This window comes from Pholcus phalangioides, unplaced genomic scaffold (genome assembly GCF_987345545.1).
Source record: "Pholcus phalangioides strain wild (caught in Gottingen) unplaced genomic scaffold, Ppha-v1.0 ptg000003l_1, whole genome shotgun sequence".
Taxonomy (NCBI): domain Eukaryota; kingdom Metazoa; phylum Arthropoda; class Arachnida; order Araneae; family Pholcidae; genus Pholcus; species Pholcus phalangioides.
Genome location: NW_028301596.1, coordinates 25,372,247 through 25,385,677, shown reverse-complemented (window position 1 = coordinate 25,385,677; position 13,431 = coordinate 25,372,247). Strand labels below are relative to the sequence as shown.

Genomic DNA, 13,431 nt, shown 5'->3' with positions numbered 1-13,431 from the left:
AATTATATTCTTGGAAGATGTGATTTCTAAGAAAAGTACAACCAATAAATTGTGATTATGATAACTCTCTATGAACATATGTTTGAAATAAAATGTTTTTGTATGACAAATCATATGTGCAAGTTGTTATTTAATTCATGTTTCCATTAATCAATTTCAATCAATCATTCATCTTCTAATCAACTCAAATGAAATATATTGTCAAAATGAAAGTTATCAGGTGAAATTATTTGTTGGAAGCTAAATATGAAACAGATAAATTGATGAAAGATCTTTAATATAGACGTATATATATTTTAAATATTGAAGTATTCACTTCCATTAACAGGTAAGTGCTCATTCATAGAAAATAGTGTTCTGATATTTTTTAATACCGAGGAGAAACCTATAGTTTAAAATATAGAACTACAATATGCGGCAAGGCAGTTAATTCTTTTAATTATAAATTATCAATAATTTAATATTTTAGTTGCTCCAAAAATAATTTGCAATTCATTGTTTCAATGAATTTAAAAGGAATAAAAATGGATAAAAAATCATTTAACAAATTGGTCTTAAAAAAAAAAGTGGCACTCAATATTAAAAATAGTATTCAGCTGGGGCCTCAAGTAGGGCCCCCGAGGCGAATAGGGGGCCCAAAAATCTACAATTATTTTGCATAATAACCCTTTCAAGAAAAGCCCGCCCCCCCCCCAAAAAAAAAGGGGAAAGTCTGCCCCGGAATGGCACGCTACGACCATAGGCTCAACTAGTGCCGGTAACCTTAATTTAAAATTTTGCATTTTGTTGTAAGAATTTTCTTTTTTTCAAATTTTGATTTCATCAGTCGCTTTTTCAAGTATACAAAAGTGGGATCCATGAGCTCGGACAAGAAAAATACCGAATCTTATTCTAAAAAAAGTCGCAAGATGAAAAATGCAACGTCTCATACGTTTACAAAATAATTAAACTAGCTGGTGATGTTAGAGTAAAAAAAAAAATTGCAAAGCACGGGTGACAAAAATGTGTGGCGAGTCCCTCGGAAAAAAAGTTTGTTTACAATCAGTTGTAAACATGAAATCGCTGCCACCACCCACTGCGGAAAAACGATTGTTAAATAATTAGTAGTAGTTGTAGGCTTCAAACAGCATTCCGATTGGTTAGCGATCTGTTACTCTCGAAACCAAAAATTTTCTCTCCCTCTAACTACTGTTTCACGTCAAGTGACCTTAAGGACTGGTAGTTCATAGTACCTCTTAACTACTAGTAGTTGACGCGGTCCTTAGCTGCAGTCCTCCGACCGGTAGTTCATTAGGACTAGTAGTTACTAAGGACTGCAGAGATAGTTCACCCACTGGCACCCTTCCTCGTTCAACACCCATGGAACCAGACCCCGCCCTCTCCTATTGCGGTCATAACAGCGACTCGAGACAAAAACGTTATAATAACTTTCGAGGTCTAAAAAAGGGGATTGTTTTACACAACACCGATATCAAATCAACAATCGGTATCGTGAAGATGCTCTAAATTAAGTTATGGCCAGAAGCGGATAAAGGTCAGTTGTTGACGGCCCCGGGCATACAAAAAAAAATTAATATTAGGCCCCTTAAATTAGGAAAAAAGTGTAAAGTAGGGGTCAGAGGAGTGCTCGGTGTGCCCACCGTTAAATCTGCCTCTATTTACGGCTCGCGTGCACGTTAACTGAGTTTTTATCAGCCTGATGACCAATTTTCATCTGATTTGGAAACCCTTGTGTTAAACTAAATGTTGAATTGCAGGATTCTGTGATCTTTTCATAAACAGTTCTCCTTTCGATCATACCTGGGGCTACGGTTTCTTGCTGAGATTTAAATCCAGTTAGAAAAATAGTACAAATTTTTTTCTAGATAGATCGCGATTTTCAGTCAGATGATTTTTTTTATTGTAAGCAAATTCAAAATACTTGCGAGCTTCTTTAACCTTGGCCACCTACAAGAGTATTCTACAAAGCGTATTAATAATACGCTTAATACGTATTAATAGTACGCATCTTTAATACGTGAGCATTGGTATTCTCCCGCTGCGTGTAAGTTAGTTTCTGCACGGGCTAAATCGTCATTTCAAATATTAAAAAAAAAATTAACAAAAGTCACGATAGAACAAACAAATGTAACTTGCTGGATGCTCCAAGAAAGGAATTCGGCCCTTAGGACTAAAACTTTTTAAAACAAATAAAATAAAGGATCTATTTTAAAATAAGATGAAAATGAAAAAACGAGTGAGCACGCGTGGGGAAATAAGAAAGAATGGTAGTGGGGGGGGGGAGGGGAATTCTTTGTTGTAAGTACGTCTTTTACGCTATTTTTTTCCGAAGGGCTTTTCCATAAAATGACTCTTTAACCAAGGAGCTTTCTTTCCAAGCGCCTTGAAATCAAGTTATGCTGACGTCACATGGTAGGCTCCCGGGAAGATAAGACACCTTCATGTACAGGGGTTCTACCAAAGCCTCCCAGATACTACTTTCCTAGGTACTTCTAGGAGGCTTTGGTTCTACGGGAAGGGAGCTAAAGATCGTAGTGCAATGAAGGGAGGGAGAAAATTAGTGACCTTGAACCTTTAAAGTTCCTCCTTGAAGAAAAGAAAAACACTGACAGCAGAAAAGCGCGCGAAACCGAGATTTTTTGCTAAAAAAAGTGGAAAAAGTGACCTGGGCTTGAAAATACGTAATAAAAGTGACTAGTTTCTAAAAAAGTGACTTTTAGTGAAAAAAGTGACCCGTGCCGAGCCCTGCCCATATGAACCCTGATTCTAGGAAGTTAGAATGTATCAAACACAGAAATGAGCTGACAAAATCACAAATTGATAGGGACAATTATGAACTCTATTGGGTTGTGACAACACGAGCTTTATAGCTATAACTCTGGTGTTGGTGGTGTACATAATGTAAAATAAAAAAAATGTGTATATATATAATGCGAAATAAAAAATATCTCTGGCATCTCTCATCTTCCTGTATTTTCTCATTTATACAATTTTGAAGCTGTTCAGTTTAGCCTTCAAGCATTCTTTGTTATTTTTAAAATTATCTTTAAATTTTGGGCAGAACCTGAAACGAATCAAACGATTTTCCCCATAGGAAGCTATGGGAAATCACACTTCAGCTTACAAATGTGACGCTAGAAAGAATCATCATTAGCCGAGGTATCACTGATATTAAAGTACCGGTATCAAATATATCAAACATTAAAATACCAAATATCATCGTTAAATTTGATTGTCAGTACCATGGCAATAAAATTTCAGTCACCAGTTAATATTTAATTAAATAATAAATTACATAATTAAAACTGAATATCAATTGAAATTACCCAAAAATTTTATTTATAGTTATGATGAATTTTAAGAAAATTGATATTCGGCTGCCGAATATTTGGTATTAAGCCAAAACTTTAGCCGAATATTCGTTATTTGGCCAAATCACTTCGTCCCATCTCTAGTATCAACCATACACCAAATTTATGGTTGAATTTTTTTTGTCCCACCAGTGAGAGGATACAAAAGAGAGATAATGTATTTGATTTCATATAACATAAAAATCCATTGATATATATACAGGGTGATTATAAAAAAACTATCCCGACATATGGGCCCCCTAACTATCATACCATTCACAGAAACTGAATGAAATTTTGGCATAAGGTATTTTGATGTATGCGCTCAAGAATGATATGGAAAACAACAGTGTCCTCTAACAGTTACAGTGAGAAAATTTTGAAAATATCAAATGGCAACACCAAGTTTTTTGTATTGGAATGTGATCTCCATTTTGAAAAACCTTAAATAGCGTTCGAACGGCAACTGTAACATGAAAATCACCGACGGTACATAGGCTAAAAGTGAGGACAACCAATAAGGACAGAGAAGCAGCATAAAATAAAGCATTTTACTGTGTTTCACAAATTTTCCACATGATCTTGTGGAGGACAAATCAGGCTGGGATCTCAGCCGAAGAAACGGTGTGACGAATGAAACGAACATTAATGCTCTGGTGCACGGTAAAGTCCTTTTTACTTTTTCCTTGCCTAGCTCCGGGGATTTTCGTGCTACAGGTGCCATTCCAACGCTATTTAGTGTTTTTCAGTATGGAGATCACATTCCAATACAAAAAACTTGGTGTTGCCATTTGATATTTTCGAAATTTTCTCACTGTAACCGTAACTGTTAGAGTGACATTGTTGTTTTCCATATCATTCTTGAGCGCATACCTCAAAATACCTTATGCCAAAATTTCATTCAGTTTCTGTGAATGGTATGATAGTTAGGGACCCATATGTCGGGATAGTTTTTTAATAATCACCCCGTATATTACATATAAATTTGACTTTTTTCCAAATTCCAGACTTTAGTCTAGCAAACACCATGTCAGAACTAATTTCAAAAATTATACATTATCTAAATAAAAAGTTGATCTTAAAATAACAAAAACATACATGCAAATGATCTGCTTCAATTCCAATATTACAGCAATATATACGAGTCAGGAGTTTTTCTATTTCTTGTAATTTCATTTTGCCACGTGCAGCTGGAAGTAGGTCATGCAGAGAATATTCACATTTATCAGAGCAATCCAATTTGTAAGAAGAAGGATCAAAATAAAAGTCTTTCCTAAAGAAGTGAAAAGAAAATCCTCTAAGATTCAATAAATGCTCTCGCACAATGGTTTCCATAAATTAAAGAAAAATAATAAAAAGTTGTGTGAGTATTCATATAAAATTAAAAAAAAACACAGTAAACAACAGAAATTCCTTATCAAAATCATATGTTGCGTGATTAAAAACATTTTTCCAATTATAAAATATTTGTGAGTAAAACCACTTGCTTCATCAAACAAGTTAACTCTCCCCAAGGTTGAGGGTCAGACACAAAACCACTTTAAAAAAAGCTGCTTATTTTCACAAAATTTCATAAAAAAAAATAAAGTCACATGATTCTAGAAGAGATGAACCCAAGTGATGGATCCTTTCTTTCCAGAAATTTACTTCATCCTTTATTCTCCACAGTTTTTTATTTTCGCAACTAAATTAAAAACATGCAAAGGTAGGATACTCAATATTTATATATAACAAAATTATTGTAGCGCATTTATAGATACTCATAAGAAGCGTTTCATGGCAAATAATTATAAATATAGATTAGCTTTGGCAAGCTATAAAATTTACTTGCTTTCATTAGTGAAATATTGATATGATTGACTTGGTAACGGAATATCAGAACATACCAAGAAGAAATTACTAACCCATTCACCAGTTATTTACAAGTTGAAAATTTTAAATATTCTTAGTCTTTAGAAACATTCCATGCCTCTTAATATTGTTACAAACTATAAACGATAGATGGTGCAATTCTTTGTCGCTATCTTCTGTTGGCAACGAGAGTTGATACGCAAGTACAATTCATGTTTCCAAATGACATCGTTCGGTGCAACAGAAATCATACGTGACAATTACATGCCAATGTTCAAAGTCAAAGGGCAAATTTATCATCGTGCTGGATCACTTCTACCACTGCCAAATTCAGATCACAAATTTATCTTAATTTATTTCATGCGAACCACTGATGAACAAATTGATCAACGTTGTCGATTCAATACCAGCACTAATCGAGAAATTGTTGCTGCGATTCCAAAATTTATTCGATCAACACAATGAATTAGTTAGACTGTTCAGGACGCCCCTCGAGCAAATGCCAGCTGATGATTACGTTGTTGTCATTAGAGCTGACAAAACACCAGCCAGCCAACACGAAAGACAATACAACGCACCAACAATTAATGAAGTGGCGATCGTCATAGTTGGCGAAGAATTTAACTCACATGATATAGTTCTTCATCGCAGAGATGGTAATGTTGAGCGAGTCTCTGAAACTCATCGCTCATACGATGCATTGCAATATCCAATTTTATTCTGGCAAGGAGAAGATGGATATCATTTCAACATCAAAATGAGAAATCCACAAACACATGAGGAGACCAATAAGAAAGTCAATGCCATGAATTACTATTGATATCGATTGATGATTTGTGAGAACCCAGACAATCACATTTTGAAATGTCTGCAATTGTTCTATCAATACATTGTTGATAGGTATGCAAAAATCGAGACAGAACGACTTCTCTTTATTTGATTGAATCAAACCAAACTGCGCTCAGAATAATATATTCATTTACGCGATGCAATTGCTACTGATGGTAATCCCAATGAACTGGGAGAAATGGTCATACTGCCAGCTACATTCACAGGAAGCTCACGGCGCATACATGAATACTCACAAAATGCAATGACTTATGTTTGCGCATACGGCCATCCAGATTTTTTCATAACATTCATTCGCACAAAAAAGCATTGGAAGTGCTTGATCATACACTGCAAGATTTGAGAGGAAGTGGACAGCCCTTCGGTGGAGCACTCATTTTATTGTCTGGGGATTTTCGACAAACTCTACAATGTTATACTACGTTCAACACCTGCTGATGAACTTAATGCATGTCTCAAATCATCAGTTCTATGGTGACATGTAAAGAAATTGACTTTGAAAACCAATATGCGTGTTCAACTACAAAATGATGCATCCGCCGAACGTTTCACAAAACAATTGCTGGATGTTGGGAATGGGAAAATGGCAATCAACAGATCTACACAATGTATCACATTGTCAACAAACTTTTGTAAGATGACATCAACCAAAGACGAATTGATTCAAAAGGTTTTCCCAAATATCACGTGGAATCACAAAAATCATCAGTGGCTCAGTGCACGTGTTATATTAGCAGCTACGAATAATGATGTGAATGCCATCAATTTCAGCATTCAAAACGGAATACCAGGCGAAGCGACAACGTATGAGTCCATCGATACTGTGATGAATCAAAATGAAGTTGTCAATTACCCAACGGAATTCTTGAATTCACTCTATTTGCCAGGAATGCCACTGCACATTTAAACATTGAAAATTGGCATGCCTATCATTCTTCTCCGAAACATCAATCCACCACGACTTGGCAACGGTAGAAGACTTTAGGTGAAAAAGATGATAATGTCATTGAAGCTACAATTTCGAATGGGAAATTCAATGATGAAGATGTATTGTTGCCACGTATTCCAATGATCCCAACAAATATGTCATTTGAATTCAAACGTTTATAGTTATAATTCAATGATGAAGATGTATTGTTGCCACGTATTCCAATGATCCCAACAAATATGCCATTTGAATTCAAACGTTTATAGTTTCCGGTGCGACTCGCTTTTGCAATGACCATCAACAAAGCACAATCGCTGCAAGTGTGTGGGCTAGATTTGGAGAATCCGTGCTTCTCACATGGACAACTGCATGTGGCCAGCTCACGCATCGGAAAACCTTCCGATTTATTTGTGTACGCACCAGACGGGAAAAAAAAATATATTGTGTATCCACAAGCACTCTAATAAATAAATAGAATTAAAACGACGCTTCTTGAAATGTTTTCCATATGAAAATGAATAAGTTTCAATAAAAATGACACAATGTAAATTCAATGTTATCATAATGAGTTTCCTTGAATTTCCTTTCTTCTGAGAAAGCAGCAACGCATGACGGGTAAGCTAGTGATACTATAAAACTAACACAAGCTTCTGGAAGAAGTTATAAGCTTTGCGAGAGACAAACGCAGTCCATGTATATTCTAAGCCCTCTTTTTTTTCCTTACTCAAAAACTTGCTTTTATCAATTGTATAGTACATTTCATTTCATACCGTGCACTGCCCAGGCTCAATCGACCATTGTCCCGGATGAGGGGACTGGGCAGTGTCGGGTACTTTATCATGCATGTAAAATACATATAAATATAAAAACACATTAAAAAACAAAAGTAGGCCTATATATACACACAGATTACATATATTCATATTATATACAATTTATTTCGATGAGCTCTTCTGATGGCTTTGTAGCTCTATTGAGCTTAAACCCTTTGTTGTTCTCTGTGCCCAAACGCCAGACCATGAGCCACGTTTACCCTGTTTTACCCTGGCTCAGGTGAGCCTCCGCCATGGCCAGGTCAGGTCCTGAACCACGCGTCCTCCCTCGTTGGCGAGGCCATGGTTCTCAACATTTTTTGACTCGCAGAGCCCTTTTAAGTACATAATTTTTATATCGAAGCTCTTTTTGTATATAATTTTTTATGGCGGAACTCTGTAGGCTTCTTTTTTTTTTTCATTTATCTATATAAAAAAAAAATTTAATTATTTTATTTTTCTTTAAGTCGCCGTGGAGCCCCTGGGAAGTGCACACGGAGCACCGGTTGAGAACCGCTGGTATAGTGTATGCTTAATTGTGTCCATCTTTCATTGTATGTACACGGCCATCAAGTATATATGGGAAAAAAAGATGAAGTTGTCAGTCACTTTCTTAAAATAAAATTTGTCATATATATTGTACTCTCTGAAGCTGCTCATCCCCCTTGGGAAAAATGATGCCATTTTGACGCCAGACCTGCAGAGGGGTAAAACTTTTTTGTGTGTATAGAAACAGCTTCTAATTATTCCCTCAAAGAAAGAGGGAGATATCGCATGATATCCAAACAGCCTCATTGAAGAAAACCTGGGCAGCGCAGGGTATTACAGCTAGTGCATCAGTAAGTTTCTCCATTGTCCTCCCAAAGAAAAATGCGAGACTGATTGGCCTCATAGTAATCATCCTTACCAATTGGTATAATATACCAATTTTTGATATTACGATTATACCTTAGTGTGACTCCAGGCAGCTGGCACATACCCAAAAGTAATAGATGATCTATTGCTTTCAATAATTGTCCAATTCTCTGCACAGAGAATTTGTTTATCCTCCTTAAAGAGAGCTGGAACAATTCCATCCATACCAGGAGTTTTATATGGTTTGATAAAGTTTATAGCTCACATAATTTTGACGTATGTGACCACCTTCCTGACTATATCCCCATTTACTCTTATCACAAGTAATTGTAGAAAGAGCATGATGACTAGCACTATCATCAGTCAGAATAAAACCTGAAGAATGTACTCTAGCATTTCAGCTAGAGTTTCTTTCCCAGATTCAGTAAATTTACCATTAGGTAGCTTGATGGTATTCAAACTAGTTCCTGTCTTTGACCAATCATCATTTTGACCAACCTTGCCATAGCACATCCAACCTCAAAAATCCATCTTATGGAGTGTGGCTCCACAGATTTCTGTAGCACCCTCCACTACTCATTTACATTAGCTGTGAAAGTACCATAGTTTCCAATACACCAGAGGGGAAAAACCTGCGGGGGAATAAAAACTTGGAAATTCAAAAATCCAATATCTGGCCCATCATTCAGGGATGCAACCAGATATCGTCATCTTATTCAACATGCGAGTATATCAATACCAGGGTTGCCAGGTTTTTGACGCATGTCAGTTTTTGACAGTTTAAACCGCGGTTTAAACTGTCACGTCAAAAACCCTCCGTCAAAACCTTCTGTCAAAAACCTCAAATACTGCTTTTCAACATATAAATTCCCATTGAAAATACGCACATTGATTGCATGTAATGCTTAAAGTGACTATGCTGCAATACATAACGTGTGATTTTAAAATAATCTTCCCCCCCCCTACCCCTACATAATTATTTTGGACAATTATATACATGTATATATACTTGTAAAATATAGAATTTGAGTAGAGCATAGCATAAAACTACGGAAGGATATATAATGTATTCAAGATAGTTTCAACCTTCTAAAATTTCTTCAACTGTTTATTTATATATGAATATATATATATATATATATATATATATATATATATATATATATATATATTTGCATATCAACATCTGCTCTACTTTTTTTTTTTACAACAGATACATGTTTAAAAAGTTCTGTCACACTTGCTATATATAATGTTGATTTCTGTTATTATATTATCTAGACAATCCCAGATATTTAAAACAATATTCTTATTGTACATAACATTAGAATATATATATCCAGCAATCAAAATACTAAATTATCCTTAAATAATTTTTCCCCTGAAAAATTAATTAGTTCATTATTAGTCAAAATTTTTCATTGTTACCACAGTTTCTATTCTTGGGTTACATTTGGTGGTATATTTTTAAATGATGTGTTTTTTTTTCCCCTCAAAAAGACCTTATAAAAGTAGCCTGAATATACATATTTTTTATATAAAGTATCTTAGTTACTTAAGTTATATTACAATATCAAAATTGCTAATTCTTACCACATTTTCTGGCCTTGGGCTATGCATTCTGACGTTCTATTTTTAGAAAATTCATGAATGGGGATTGCACAGACCTAAATGTAGTGGTATATTACCTCACAGGGGTTTCTTTTTCCTTCACCAAGAAGCAGCAACAGTAGTGACTGCATTATCATGCTAGGGGCAGATGATCTTCTAATCCAATAAAGACACCAGCTGCCCTTAGAGGGCAAAGACCAGTGTACTAGAGAAAAGTCCAACTTTGCTATTTATTGTTCGAATTGTAAAGTAGTGAGGATTAATATGGAAACCAATTTCAGAAATTTCATTTGATATTTTTTTATGTTTAGTGAAACCAATTTCTAAGAAATCATAAATATTTAGTCTATTATTAGTTTAAAATATAATGAATCGTGGTGGAAGGCCACAGCATATAGCCTGGCAAAATTTTGATAAAGTAGAGAAAAATGGAAAGATATATGGAAAATGCATTAATTGTGGAGTTATGCGATGTAATCGTGTGGACAGGATAAAGAGCCATATAGCTCAGTGTATTGGAAGGGGCAATGATGTTGAACAAATACCTGATGTACAAAAAGCAACTACATCAACATCTACAGAGTCCACTGCTTCACAGCCTATTATTTTGTTGGAATCAACAGAACCTGAAATTTTCACTCAAAAAAAAGAAGCAAAAAATTGATGACTTCATTGTGAAATCAAATTCTGCTACAACTAAAAAAATTGATTTATTAGTGGCAAAGTTTTTTTATGCCAATAATATCCCATTCAGTGTTGTTGAACATTCAAGTTTCAAAGATCTAGTTTCTGCTTTGCGACCTGGTTATAATACCCCAAGTAGAAAAGCTTTGGCTCAGTCATTGCTTGATGAAGTTACAAGAGAGGTTGAGAAAACTGCAAAAGACAATCTCAGTGGAAAAGCTGTAACTTTAATTGAAGATGGATGGAGCAATATTCATAACGATCCAGTCATAGCTACATGTATACATTCTGAAGGTAAATCCTATTTTCTTGAAGCTGTTGAGTGTGGTGCTATTATGAAAAATGCAGATTACCACAAGCAAATAATTGACAATTCCATACGTTTGGCCAACAATAAATATTCTTGTGAAGTAAAGGCAGTTGTAACTGATGATGCGAAAGGAATGGAGAAAGCCAGGCAACTTTTGCTTAATGAGATTGACCAAAATTTAATAGAATATGGGTGCTCTTCTCATTGGCTCAACTTACTCGGACAAGATCTAACACCTGAAGCTGGAAGCTGTGCTCAAACAGGCGGTTAAAATACAAAAATACTTTAGAAACCATCATTTGCCTTCAGGATGGCTTAATGAACATATGGGGTCAATAAACCCCAATTACCTGGTGATACTCGATGGAAGAGTACACTTACTTGTCTTGAAACATTTTTACACAGTAGGCCATTTTTTCAGAAAATAGTAAAAGATCACGAAAATGACATTGACAAAGGAATTGTTATTTTAATCAACAATTATAATTTATACAAACAGTGTAAAGATCCTTCATTCCAACTAGAGCCAATAAGTGTTGCATTGGATATTCTTCAAACAGATACAGCTACAATAGTTGACTCATGCCGTGTTTGGCTAAGCCTTCTCAAAGAAAGTGCTCTTCAGCCTCACATTGAAAAGATACAAAACAGGATGAACCAGATTCTGAGACCATTTCATTATTTGGCATATAATTTGCACCCAAAATATAAAGGTGAAGGACTGACTGATGTGCAAAATGATTTGGCTCGCTTATGGGCAACAGAGAAAATTAACGGTTGTCTGCCATTGCTAATTTCATATGAAGTGGGAGAAACTCCTTTTCCACCTTCTTATTTCAGTGCAGCAGGAAGAATGACAAACCCTGTGATTTGGTGGAAAGGACTTTCTAAATGTAATGCTTTTTCAGCTGAGCCTGCATCTGAACTCATAAAACTAGCAATGCTTTTGCTGTCCAGTCCCGCCAGCTCAGCCTTCATTGAAGGTTTTTTGAACAATGGCTGCAGAACTGTTCAGACGCTTTTTTACGGAGCTCCTCTTCAACTTCCAAAAGGAGGCATTTTCCTGTTTGTTTTAGCAGCGCTCACTAGTTCCCGTTTTCGCCTACACCGAGGGGTCTCTGATGAGACTAGTCTCAAGATTCTAGTAGGAGCAGTTCCTAAAATATTGCCATCATCCCGCCGATGGAAGCTGGACTCCGACAGCTGCCATAGTGTGAATCGGCGAAACGACTTCGAGTGAACTTTGTGCGATCGCAAGTGATTTATATATTGATTTAGAAATATAATCATGTGTGTGTCAATTTCTGATTTCATATTCCGAATCATCTATACGCTAAATTGTGCTGATTCATGTCAAACTCACGAGTTTTGCAATTTTTCTGACCGAATTAGGCTTAGTATAGAATCTGTCCCATTTTCTATGGCCACTTCAACATTGCTACCAAGGCAATGCTTATTCTTTTGTTTTCTAAAGGCGTCTCTCATCAGTGTTTTCCTTTGCGTCTCACTGTCGGAACTTGACTCGAGACATTGCTGCCTTTTATAAGAGGTATGCGGGATAAGACCATTTAAAATAGGTATCTGAGCACTGGTTTATACATAGGAATGAAGACATTTAGAGCACTGAAGAGAAGTGTAGTAGCAGACGGTAATAATCAGCTGCACACCTTACAATCTTCAATGATGTCGTTAGTAGGGGACAATAGCAGTACTGCAGATCAGACAGAGCAGATGGATATAGGAGCTTTGACACTGTCCGAGACAGATTACGAAGGCGTCTTCTCTAATGAGCATGTGCAAAGAATATGGGAATGGCTAACTGCTCCCCGCAGAAACTCTGTAGGAAAGCACAAGTGATTTGTGCCTTTACACGCCCAGGAAGAATTGCGTATACAATTTCACCAATTGGAACAATGACTCAACTGCCAGGAGCAGCATATGAATATCGTCTTACCGAGGGAAGAGCATACTGTGGTATCACCTGTGGCTTCTAAGAAGACCCCGGAAGTACTTGCAACGATGGATCTTGGAATAGTTGCTGAGGAGATAAACCAGGTTGATCACAAATTAGAAATGGAAGAGGCATCTGCAACATCGATTCAGGAAAATAGTGTGGCAATCACTGGTGCTGATTCTCTGAAGAATACACGTGTTCCTTTCGTTGGAGAACCCAAAGCCGCC

General features: G+C 36.0%; 1 protein-coding gene across 3 annotated transcripts in view; it reads right to left on the bottom strand.

Annotated features, from left to right (window-relative positions):
• The window catches only part of LOC149088343 (2-oxoadipate dehydrogenase complex component E1), an 846,788-nt gene that overhangs the window by 814,251 nt on the left and 19,106 nt on the right, over positions 1-13,431 (bottom strand). For all 3 annotated transcript variants that reach the window (XM_089247246.1, XM_089247241.1, XM_089247249.1), the window contains exon 3: positions 4,449-4,623. In XM_089247246.1, the coding sequence (XP_089103372.1) occupies positions 4,449-4,623 (175 nt within the window). The remainder of the gene's footprint in view (positions 1-4,448; positions 4,624-13,431) is intronic.